At 39.4% G+C, this 12,819-nt stretch overlaps 1 protein-coding gene across 6 annotated transcripts in view; it reads right to left on the bottom strand.

The window, feature by feature from the left end:
* The window catches only part of LOC110098193 (chlorophyll(ide) b reductase NOL, chloroplastic), a 30,843-nt gene that overhangs the window by 9,063 nt on the left and 8,961 nt on the right, over nucleotides 1–12,819 (bottom strand). For all 6 annotated transcript variants that reach the window (XR_002303317.2, XR_002303318.2, XM_020824932.2 and 3 more), the window contains exons 2-7: nucleotides 4,702–4,770; nucleotides 4,398–4,459; nucleotides 4,201–4,287; nucleotides 4,039–4,106; nucleotides 3,769–3,817; nucleotides 3,591–3,676 (exon numbers count right to left, since the gene is read on the bottom strand). Coding sequence is in view for 4 of the 6 variants with exons in the window: in XM_020824932.2 (XP_020680591.1) it covers nucleotides 3,591–3,676; nucleotides 3,769–3,817; nucleotides 4,039–4,106; nucleotides 4,201–4,287; nucleotides 4,398–4,459; nucleotides 4,702–4,770 (421 nt within the window). In the remaining 2 variants the exon portion in view is untranslated. The remainder of the gene's footprint in view (nucleotides 1–3,590; nucleotides 3,677–3,768; nucleotides 3,818–4,038; nucleotides 4,107–4,200; nucleotides 4,288–4,397; nucleotides 4,460–4,701; nucleotides 4,771–12,819) is intronic.

The following is a 12,819-nucleotide window of genomic DNA, read 5'->3' as shown; positions in this document are numbered from 1 at the left end:
TAACCTAGGAAGACACAAACCTAGGCTCTGATACCAAATTGATGCAAGCAAGAAATTAGGAAGACCTCTAATTTTTGCAAGAAAATTAAAAGATTTCCTAGGCAAATAAGAAAATACACAAAATAAGAAAATACAATAATTTTATAACATAATACGATGCTTACGACAAGCTCATTTACACTGAGACGAGCTTGAGTTCGAGCTTGCTTTCCAACTAATGAGCCGAGCTCGATAAGGACCTAAACTCGACTCGACTCGACTCGTTTGCACCCCTAGCCCTACTCAGCTCATCCAGTAGCTCATCTATCATTTGGATAGAAAACTTGTCTAGCATAGTTTCCTTATTCACAAACATGTAGTCCACGCAAAACCTCCAACTCCCATCCATTTTTTAACCAGTAGCACTGGACTATAAAAAAGGACTCACACTAAGCCCGATAATCCCTGCCTCTAGCATTTCTCTAAACAATTTCTCAATTTCATCCTTCTGAAGTTGAGGATAGTGGTATGGCCTGACATTGATGGGTGGCACTCCCTTCCTTCAGGGTGATATCGTGTTCCTACTCCCTCAGCGGTGGCAATCCTTGAGGTGGCTAAAAAACCTCACTGAAATGTTGAATCAAGGGGTACACTAAAGAAGGAATGTCCCAACCCTCATATAATCTGAACCCCTCTAGCCTTTATAGCTCTACTAGGAAACCTTCCCCCACCTCATGTATGCTCATCACCATCATCACTCCATAGCTCCCTGTCTCCACCAATATCACCCCCACTTGGTCCACGACTTCGTTGGCGATGAAATTGTAAGTAGTCCCACAATCAATAAACACCACCACCTCCTTGTATGCTATTTTCCTTTCAACTTCATGGTATGACGCAGGGTGAATCATACCACTGAGTTTAAAGAGACATTTTCCATGTCAAGATGCAGCTTGTCCTCCTCATTTACCCCTATCTCACTTCCACCTCCCTCAATTTCCTCGTCATCACAGACAGTGAGAACCTAAAGAGTTTGGTCCCTGCACCTGTGCTCTGGAGTATACTTCTCATCACATCTGAAGCATAATCAATTTGCCCTCTTCTCCTGCATCTCCCTCTCGGTCAACCTTTTGAAGTTCACCTCACTTCCTCCCCCTACGGGCTTCTCCCTTGAGGTCACACGAAGGTTGCCCGGTGTATCCCCTTAGGTGTTAAGAGAGTGGCAGTCATCTTGTAGGAGCCAACTGAATTGTTGCCTCTAGCTCCCCTCTCCTAGTACTTCTGATCCTCCACTAGTTGAGTCAGCTCCATAACCTCTCCTAAGTCACGATGCCTTATGACTCTCACTGCTGCCCGAATCTCTGATTTGAGTCCTTTCATGAAATTCTCCTCCATAACAGTCTCAAACAGCCAATCCAGTCGACTCTCCAGGTACTTAAATCTCTCGCGGTATTCTACTTCTGAGCCTACATGTACTAGGTCAAAGAACTGCTCATAAAAGTTCTCTCCTATGCTGGTTCGAAAAATGTTTCAATAAGAATTCTTTGAACTCCCTCCAACTCCGTATCGGATTCCTCATGTTTATCCACTGGTATCAAGCCAACGCCTTCCCTTCCAAACATAGACCAGCTGCTGTCAATTTCTCATACTCCATCAACCCATTGACGGCGAAGTACCTCTCTACCTTGTAGATCCACCCATGTGCATCCTCCCCTTCAAAAATGGGTATCTTCAGCTTCCGGACCTTCGGATCCCTTCCGTTTCTCCTAATTCCCCCATATTTTCCTTTTCACTAAGTGTCCTTGTCCTTCCTGCCATGTTCATACTCAAACCCTTCTTTGAATTCCCCCATCTTTCCTTCAAAATCAGTACTATGCTAGCCATAATTTTCATTCCTTCTTCTCTAATCAACACGCCTTGGCTCATACCCCCATATCCATACCTCCCACCTCTCTCCTCCTTCTAGAAAGGGCTCCATATAGGGTCTTCTCCCCTCTCACTCTACGGTCTCCACATCATTTTCATCCCTACGAATTTTAAAATTCGTATTTCTCCCTACCGGTCTTCTTTCCTCCAATGCCGCTGTTTAGTGTTGATGATCCCATATTTCTTCACCATCTCCTGAAGATCCAAGAATTTGCCTTCCATGGAGGAAATTCTCTCCTTCACTGTCGCTTTCATTTGGTACATCTCCCCCTCAAGTCGTACTTTCAAGGCATCCACCTTCTTGGCCGCCATCGATACCCGAATTTTTGTTAATCTCAAGAAATCTGGATCTCGACCCCAAAAATAGCAAAAAACACACTTTGGACAAAAATTCTGCAGCAGGAATTCACAAAAAATAGCCCTGAAAACATCTCTGATACTAATTTGATAGGAAACACTTATCGATTTCAAGTGAACCATATCGATCTTGGGAAAACAGCGAAAATTCTCCACAAATCCCCAAGCAAAACCAAGAAAACAGTAGGAAATTCATATTATTTTGATGAAAAGGAACGGAAACACGAAGATAAAATTGATCCTCTATTTGAGAGGAGGATCTATCTCTCCCAATACTCAAGACACCATCAGAGACCAAGAGTGCCAAGCACCAAAACCAAATTCAGCCAATAATCAGATGCCCTAACCCTAATCAAAATTTCCATTTAAAGAAAAACATAAAAATAACCCAAAACGACTAAACAACCCCCCGTTCTCTCTCCCCTAGGCAGTGGGCCCCACTCCCAAGGGGGCGGGATTTGGAGTCTGTGGCACAGCAAGCTTCCGCCTGCTACATTGGATGAGCCCGCCCAAGGGTTGGGCCAGCTGGACCGGTCTAAGCATATCATATACAGTTTTCTATTAAAGTGAAAAAAGTTCTAAACTTCACAAAATTCCTTTATAAATGCTATCATTATGTTTACCTATGTGGCTTTGATAAGAAGTCTCCATGTTCAACTTTGCTCTTTCGAGCTGGCCTACAAACTCTCAAGTCAATTTCTTGCACAGCAACATGCATTTTAGGTTTTCCTCTACTACAGGAATTAAATGACTTTCAATTAATCCATGGCGTTTATTCTATAGTCGTGGAGAATGGATCAGCTTATTAGAAATCCTAAAGACAAAACCTACAAAATTGAACCTATACCTGAAGATACCCAAGATAAGAAAACCAACAAATTGGCATCCGTACCGAAACAATTCTTTATGCAGTGTATTTTACCCATCTCTTCATTTCCACGACTTGCAGCACTCTCCTCTCCTTTGACTAGTGGCTAAAAAACTATCAGAACCTCTTCAATTCTTGCTAGTATCCCCTCTACAGAGAGGCGATCCAAGCAAAACAAGCATCATGAAGGTCCAGAAGAGGATCACAGACACAATAATCCACCCCATCGGAGTTTGAAAATTATCCTTCATCATCAAGTATAGCCCAACCTCAAACCTTTTCTCGTTTTTAATATAAAAAGGGTGCTCGCATAACAAGTGATTCATTAAGTACCCTGAGAGTTGCAACCGAATACATGATCAATTAGCATTCAATCGCAAAACACTCAACGTTATTCGTTCAAGATCTGGCTAAGGATCTGTACTGTTGTGACCAACTAAATGAAAAAAAAATTGCATACCTTGGAGTTGGTCTTCCATCTGACCCAGCTCCATCAATGTTAAATATGTGACCACCACGAGGCTGGCTGAGCATTAAATTTATTGCCTGAAATAATCAGGGAGCTAAGAAGCACATTAGGAAAAATAGGTTACAGATAACAATTTGAACTTTTCAAGATGCTATTACTTGACATATACCTCACGACAGCAAATCATCAAACCAAGGGTGTTTGTTGTGACAACTTCCCTTAAAAAAGATGGACGCACGTTAAATATGTTTGACTAACTCACAACATCATGCAACCAACAAAGAATGGCTGCAGTTTTCTGAAGATGAAGGCTTTATTTGGGACGGCTTTCTTACAGCTTCTTAAAGCAGCTTTCTAGTTCAAATATTAAAATTTTTGAACTAAAAAGCTGTTTTAAGAAGCAGTAAGAAAACAGTCCCAAACGAAGCCAAAAGCTTACATAAGATCTTCGTCAGAAGTTTCTGCCAATGGCTTATAACTGTATGCATTTGATCCAGCATTATTTATCTATACAATGTTCTAACACGTTAGATATATTCAAGAGCATGAACAACATTAATAAGGAAAGATTAGAAAGAATCAGTTGCAAGTCATATTCAACCCATATATCAACATATTTCATCTTTTCACGAGCAAAGGCAACTAATTCTTTGACATCTTTTCCCACTCTAACATCACAAACCGTTCCCTGAATCAGGCAACACAGCTATGATTAGTTAGCATATATAAAGCTATCTCGAACAATTCAATAATATTGACAGAATAGAAATCAAGTGAAAACAGCTATGCAGAAGATACCCACACATGCTGCTCCCCATATTCTTCTTTCAAGTTCTGAACAGCTGACTCTACACGTTCATCTGCAAAAAATGGAAAACTGAGAGTTTTACTGCTTTCCATAGCAACATGAAAGATCATAAAGAGAAGAGAATAAAAAAACTACTTGAAAGACCGGACACTACTAAATCCCTTCTAAAGAGACGAATCGAGAAACTCTATAAAGATTCTCCCTTGGATGATCGATGTTACGTGCTATTAAAGACAGTGAAAAATAACCTTGCTTGATATTTATGCATATAAAGAGGAGAATGCAAGTTCATACCTGATCTTGAACATATCAAGACATTGTCACCCGCTCTTAAAAACTCTTTCGCTAGAGCATATCCAATACCTTTATAAAAAAAGAGCGAAAACAAATTAGTTACTTTCTGAAAGGACAATTAAATTACAAGTCTGAATTGTTAGACCAAAGAGGCTTTAACTGTAAATATACCATGGGGTGATGGGGAAGGAGTTTATATGCTAATACAAGGGCTAACATTGTTAAATAATGCTTTCTACTTTTTGCCTTTTTTTTCCTGTGATATGAACGGGTTTTCTAATGATAGCATTTAGATGTTCAACATTAGCATGGCACTCTTGTTGGTTTGTTAAACTCCCAATGTTGTTCAAATACAACAACAACATCAAGCTTTTATCCCACTTCGTGGGTTGGCAATATAAATCCTTTTTCTCCATTATGTCTTATTTAGAGTCTAATTCTCATTTAAATCTAATAAAAAAAGGTCATTCCTGATATCTTCTAACCAAATTCTTTTTAGCTCTGCCTCTACCTTTTTTAACCTAGGTCAAATCTAATACATCTACTCTGCTAACCGGGCCATCAGAAGGCAAACATTTTTTATATGCCTTGGAGACAAAAATAACAAACACATAATGAAAAAATTGCAGAAATATGAATATAAATGGCTGATTTTTTATTATAACTTCAATAAGAAAAAGATACAAGCGATCTATAATTTGAGAGGTAGACTGGCTCTCCCAAACAACCTAGACGCCGCTAGGAATCTCTTACAAAAAGAAAACAATAGCAACTCTCAAATAAAATTCTGCATAAACAAAATAAACCCTCAACTTAGCCTTCAAATAAGCTTCTCTTATTTCCCTCCTAAATCAGCCCCCCCCCCCCACTCTCCTAATATATTTCCCTCTCTAATTTGAATTTCAATTAGTAAATCCTTCCAAATTAATCCCTTCCAAAATGTTGACCCATACACAAGTGAGCACAAAAACAATTAAAATCGACGTGAAATGTCACTAAAATGCTCAAACCACCTCAGATCGCCAAATGGACCAGCCAAATGCGATCAGAACATCGAATTTACTTAAGAGAGAGCCCCTCACAGCCAAATCGGGCAAAGATGATCGAAACTGACGATGCACGCATGAAATATTGTTCAACACTGCCCAAACGACGTCCAATCGCAAAACACACTTCACCGTTGCGTTCGAAACACTTGAACTATATAGAAACAATTGTAATATCGCCTAGAGGATCTCACATGGGAAAATTGGTGCGAAGTTTGAGGTGACGACATGCAAATCGAGACAAATATATAATAAATAAAAAATTTTAATTTAAAAAAGAAGAAAAAAGGATGCTTATCTGCTGTTCGGAGCCAACATCAACGCCATTCATGTCTTCTCTTATGATTCGCTCGTCTCCATCACACTCCCGTTGTTGTTGATACTCTTGTTGATAAAACAAGAACGAAACAGAGCCGAAGAAGCACATGAACTCTCTCAGCCAAACTCTTGACAAGCCGATCCCGTAGCCTCTGCCTGATCCTAACCTTCCATGCTCGCAAATCGATCTTCCTCCCGCACATAGCCCCTATCTCTAATATCGATCCCACACAAGCCCATCCGAAACTCACAGCTCGACATAATGAGCTACTCTTCTATTAGATATTAATGAGCTTGCACCAACTAAAAATTCAACAACTAAACTCAAAACCAAAATCAGCCAAGGCTCCATAGAATTGTGTTGACCCCCCCTTTGCCTACATCACTTAGTCAATCCCACCATTCGGTCAACCTACTACTTTGATATTCCTCTTAACAAGCCGACCAACCCACACGACTCTTCCTCTGTCCCTCAAGCCATAACTCAGTTGTTTAATCCTGTTGATCCAGTAGCTTGACTTAACGTCGCCAGCCCGATTCATCCTCCTTGCCTCTGATCCGTCTAATCTCCCCAACCCTGAGCAGCTCATGTTTGACTGCCAACCTCACGCAGGCTGCAGATTGGTCGAAGCCCTTTAATCCGCCATCTCCACTACTAGTAAGTAGCTCGTTACTACCTCCCAGACCTGCAACCACCTCAGCCATCCAATCTCCCTCAACCCATCCACTACAGGCCGAACTCCATTCACTACAGCAAACCCAAACAGCTACATCAAGTGAATTAACCTCAATCTTCACCTCTTTTCCATACACACACCTACTCCACAACCCAACCGTCAAAACCACTAGCCCACCACCACACCTCAACTCTTGCCCCACATTTCCAAACTACAACCCTACAAAAAAAACTCTCCCTCACTCTTCTGTTCAACCCAAATAGCCCACTCAGACCTTCTCCACTACTCTATTATTGTTATTATTATTAATAATAAAAAAGGAAGAAAATATTAAAGAAAAGATAAAGACCATGACTGAGGTGTCAGTTGACATCGATCATGCACGTTTTTCTTGGCATGGTGGGCAGGCCTAGACTCCCCAAATTTTTCCTAAATGGGGGACACACCGGGAGGCTGCTAGAATTCAGATTGACAAGGAACAAAATTTGAACAAAAGCACAGGGGACTTGATTACAACAAAATTATAAGGAACCAAACTTAAATACTTAAAATAAAATTGCAATTCACAAAATAATAAATAATCAAATAAAATTGCGTGAGCAAGGACTTGTGGTGGACCAAGAAAACTTCAATACATCTCACCAATAAGCAACAATTAATAAGAACATGTAATCTGATTACAAGCGATGAAGCAAAACCCGTAGCTCATCTATGAATAATAGTAATTGATCTACTATATTCACCTCAATCATGCCTACAAATAAGTAGGGATAATTACAATGAAAGACATTCATGAGAAAAATGTGAAGAATGCTCAATGAATATAACAACACCCCTGTAATCGATGCCAATTTACTCGTAGAAAGTACGGAAATCCTCCATGAACAATGACAGTTAATATGCAATGAATATAATGATTCACCAATGCTCATGTACAAGGAATGTAGCATGTCTACAATCAACGATGATTAACTGGTAGATAAGTGCACTAATCCTCTTGTGAGCAACAACAATGGATAAGTTGTGATTGTGATTGATCACTTACAAGTATAAATAGGATAATTGCCATGCATACGATACCCATTTACAAGTAAATGCAAACATCCATGAGTAACAGTATAAGACTCATCATGTGCATAACAGCCTGCATACAAGTCAAAATAGCAAACTCGTGGTAAATGTGACTTGCCAACAAGTAAAGATCATAAGCTTGTAATGCATATAATAGTCCCACTTACAAGCAACACGGGAAGACTTGCACCTAATACAGCCCGCTCACGGATAATAGTGGAAGATTTGAAATGCATGCAGCAATCCCACTTGCAAGCCACACTAGAAGACCTGTTATACATATGATAGTCTACCTATGAATTAAAGTAGTAGACTTATGATGAATATAGCTTGCTCATGGGTAGAAAGCACAAACTTATGATGCACGGAATAACCTCATCCATAAGCAATGTTGAGAGATTTACACTTAACACAGTTTACTACATACAACAATGTAACAAAATTTACACTGCACGATAGCTCGCCTGTGACAAGCAACAAGTGAGTCGTAACACAACACTATGATTCATCTGCAAGAAGAAGCGGGAAATTTGTAGTGAAAACTACGATTCATCTGCAAGCAAAAGCAGGAGAATTTGTAGTGTAGACAATAGTTCACCTGTAAGTAGAAGCAAGGAACTCGTAGTGCTAAACCACCATATCAAATGAATTGGCCTGCTTACAAGTGATGATGAGGACTCACATAAAAAATTATAGCTCACTTGCAAGCAAAAGCACGCTCCTATAAGTTTGGTTGGAGAAAATGACAACTTGCAGAAGATGAAATGAACTAAATAACGTCGCCGAATACACAACACCCGTACAAGCGGACAAAAGGCGTTTGATAGGCTCTTAAATGGAATCTTGCACATTTTTCAAATGATAATCACCAATGCAATTGATTATAGTTAAATGTTTTGAAGGCCCTCCTCATGCACCATAATATAATTCACTAAATTTAAATGCATTGTCTCAAGGGACATACCACTGCTTTGATAAGTATATAATAGCCTCAAGAAGTGTATAACAGCCCTGAGAGATGTATTGTTGCCTTAAGAAGTGTGCCATTATCTTGGGAAACACATAATATCCCGATAGTGTGTATTGAAATATATACTAATGCATTTAGAATATGCATACACATTATGCAAACACTTTGGAAGGCCTACAAGTATACAATACAAATGCATCATGAGTGCATGTTATCCGAAAATGCATTATGCATTAAGTTACATATAGATATAATACACATATATCTAACATGCAAACACACTGTGAATATATACTCTGCAACATGCAAAATGAATTATGTAAACACACCATCCAACATGCAAAAATGTACTATCATAGTAGCACATTATGCCAACATGCAAATACACTATACGATACATTAAGCATTAAACCACCATGAAACATACAAAAAAACATCACGTAAGCATGAAAAGCAGTGCACAAATGCATATGTTAATAAATATGTATACATGCAAACATACAAATACATTTGCAAGTATAGCAATATGCAAATGAATATGTAAGTTTGTATATGAATACGTAGATATGTCATACACATCCACTGCATTACATATGTATAGCCACCATATAAATACATTATGCGAAATACACTCAAAAGCACGTACCCTCATGGGCCCTGATAAACGTGATGTATTTACATTCATGACATCAGAGGATGTTGCGCAGATCAAAAAATAAATTTAAATTCAAGTCTGATCCTCCTCTTTGAATTGACCAAAGTTGACACAACTTAAACCGTCGAACAAATACACGGTCGTACCGCCAACCGGAGTATTTGATTTTACATGTTCATATTAGGTGATGCAGAACTAAGTATGCTATAGATGAATGTAATAAGAAATTGCACGTTTAAGATAAGAGAAAAATAATTAAAACTATGATCCACTAAACGACAATAGAAAACGAATGAAGGGTAGCTACGCTTAGGCAAAATCACAAGCTATGAACTTAAATCACCAAATTAATTTAGAAATTCAACAAGATGCAAATCAAGTAGCTTATTCAATAAAATCCCTAATCTAACATTGAGATAAGCAACATAGAAAACAAACTCAAATCCTACGTTTACTAAGAGGAGGCAGAGAGTGAAGCACGAAACCTTGCAATTAAATTACCACCTACAAGGTTAGCGGATTAAGAAGATAAATGAATAGGGGAAGAAGTTTAAACTTGTCGAGGTCCGAAAATAATTTGCCACTAAACGTTGGCAAGTTGTTCTTCGATTGCTTCGGATAGTGTGAAGATTGTGCGGTCCAAATACTCTTCGAATGAGTTGTTGACTTCCGGGTTGACGTCGAAGAAGGTTGACCGGAGAATGTCGACGTTGCCTTGCTCGTTGTAAATGAATATGGAATCAAGATCGGGATCGGCCATTCATTGGTTCCGAAGAGTTGTAATTTTGAAGATGATCGTCGTTGCTTCCCTTGAAGACTCCTATTGAGAGGGAGTTTGTCTAGAAATTCAAGAGGGAAAGAGGAAGAGATGTGGCCGGCCAAGGATAAGGGTGTGGAGAGAGAACAAGGTTAAGATTTTAGGAGAAAAGAGGTAGAGGGAAATCAAGCAATTGTTTCTCTAATTAATCCCTTTTGTTTGGAGAGATTTTGGGAGGAATTAGAAAAGGGGTGGGGCGGCCAAGAGAGAGAGGGTTTGAATTGTTTCCAAGATGGGAGCTAGCCTTTTGAAAATAATTCCGTAGGAATCAAAGAGGGGGCCGCCAGCATACGGGGAGGTTTGGGGAATTAAACAAGTGTATTAAGGCTTGCTTAAGTAGGATCCACCAATTAAATGAACTAGATTTAATTCCAATCTAATTTAAATTCAATTTAGATTTGATTTTTAGAAACTTTTCTAAAATAGGATTCTATTTTAGGAAAATATTCAAATTTGAATTGAATGATTGAAATTAAATAACTTTCCAAAGAGAAGCTAAGCAAGAAAGGAAAGTATTCATGTGGAAATTAGGAAATTGGTGGCAATGGAGAGGGGTGAAATCGGCGGCTATGTAGGGTTTGGTGGAGGTGGAGGGGTTGGATGGATCACCCAATCAAGGAAACCAACTAGGTTGGTCGACGGCTTAATGGGGAAGTGGGCTAGTGGTGGGGTGGGGAGTTGGCCGACGGTGGAGGTTTTGAAGAGTCGGCGTCTTGGGGTGAGGTAGCTCGCGGTGGTGGGAAAGGGTTGAGGGAAAAAAAAAGAGAATACGAGATACAAAGAAGTAGCCACGAGCCCAGACTCTTCCAAGCTGGTGGGTGATGCAATTCCCTCTCCAAGGGATTTCTCTCCCAAACTCTCTCAAGCTCTCACAAGAATTCACCAGCGTAAAAAATTTTATTATTCATTCATTAATCATGAAAAGAGAATATAATGGTTATATATAGCCTCATAAAATGGACTCAAAAACAAAAGACAATGATGCCCTTTAGGCTTACACATGACCACCCTTAAGTAAGGGGTAAAAGGAAAAATAGCTAAAAGCAAATACAAACATCAGTAAATAAAAACAAATACATATGATGACTTAAAAATATATTGGCATGATTGTGGCCGTAGATCGACGGCCGCGCCTCTGATAGACTTTCCAAGCTGTGATGTCCCCATCATTAAGCCTTCAAGGTCTCTTATAAAAAAAATTCATATATTAAAATGAATACCCTGGGTTCTGATATCTATACACCAAGTCTAAAAATTACAAGTTGAACACAATCCTCTGTTAGCAATTTAATAGAGCCGACAAGGTTCAAATAATGAAATGAGATTACCCAAAATTTCTGATGATAGCCACGTTGATTACATAACCGGAGGGGTCAACTCTTAAAGATTTACCAAACTTTAAAGCTCAACGTTTATCAAAATATTAATATTTAAAATTGAAACAAATACCTCAAACACTTAAAGCAAAAATTCATCCACCCTCTACAACAGTTTGTTGGGGTGGATAAGTTTAAAAATCACTTCAGCTCATAAAGAGCGAATATCCAGTCGAAAGTATCACTAGGATTCATTCTCAAACCATCTCTTACTAGTAAGGACGTGACACGTATCCTCTAATCGATTTTCCTATTGCCAAATGACACTACAACTCTACAAGTAAACAGTTATGGCCGGAGCCCTCTAACCAGGGGGTTTTGCCGTCAAATGATATCACTAAATTAAGGTCATGGCCAAAGCACATATGTTCCCCAATGGCTCTAAATTTTTTAGTAATGAATCAATAGGATATAATTGATAGGGCACAAAGCCTTTCTATTAGCTAAGGTGGGCTCAAATCTATCCCCTTAAGCAAACATTCACTCAAAATCTACAAGATACCCTTGGACAAAGTAACCCATGGCTGCCGACAAGGATCCTTCGGTCAGGTTGGGTCGATTACCTCCTCTAACTAAGTAGACAAGGGACCACGATGACCCAGAACAATGAAACCATGAGATCTTGATCAAGTTCATTGTCATTCCCCCATCATCAGTTTTAAGTGTGCGATGATTAATTTTAATTTTTAATATATAATTCTTCTACCACTATATTATGTATACCATGTATTTATTCAACGACTATCCTTAATCGAAAGTTTTTTCTTATTATCGGTGGGGGTGGGAGTGGAGGGGGGGAGGGGAGGGGTAATTAACTATAGGGGCTAGCACCTATAAGAAACCTGACCTCAAATCAAGTCTAGGGGTGTCAAAATCGGGTTGCGGGTTGAGTTTTGATCAAACCCGATTTTGACCTGCTACTATTTGACCTGACCAGAACTCGACCCATTTTTGTAGACAGGTCAGAAATTTCAACCCAGACCCAACCTGACATGAAACCATGATGCGAGTCTGCAAGATTTGGCCAAAGAAGCACGTGAATGGGAGAAAATGGTTACCTTCACAATGAGCTCCCTCCCTCCCAACGCTGTTGTTACTTTCGATCCAACAAAAGAACAGTGAGCTGACTCGACTAGTGACTTCCGCCCAGATAGGAAGGAACGTCGTCGAAGGAGGCAAAGAAGTCTT

Source organism: Dendrobium catenatum, unplaced genomic scaffold, assembly GCF_001605985.2.
Source record: "Dendrobium catenatum unplaced genomic scaffold, ASM160598v2 fragScaff_scaffold_1592, whole genome shotgun sequence".
Classification (NCBI taxonomy): Eukaryota; Viridiplantae; Streptophyta; class Magnoliopsida; order Asparagales; family Orchidaceae; genus Dendrobium; species Dendrobium catenatum.
Note: the sequence above shows the minus strand (reverse complement) of the source record. Positions and strands in the feature narration are given on the sequence as shown.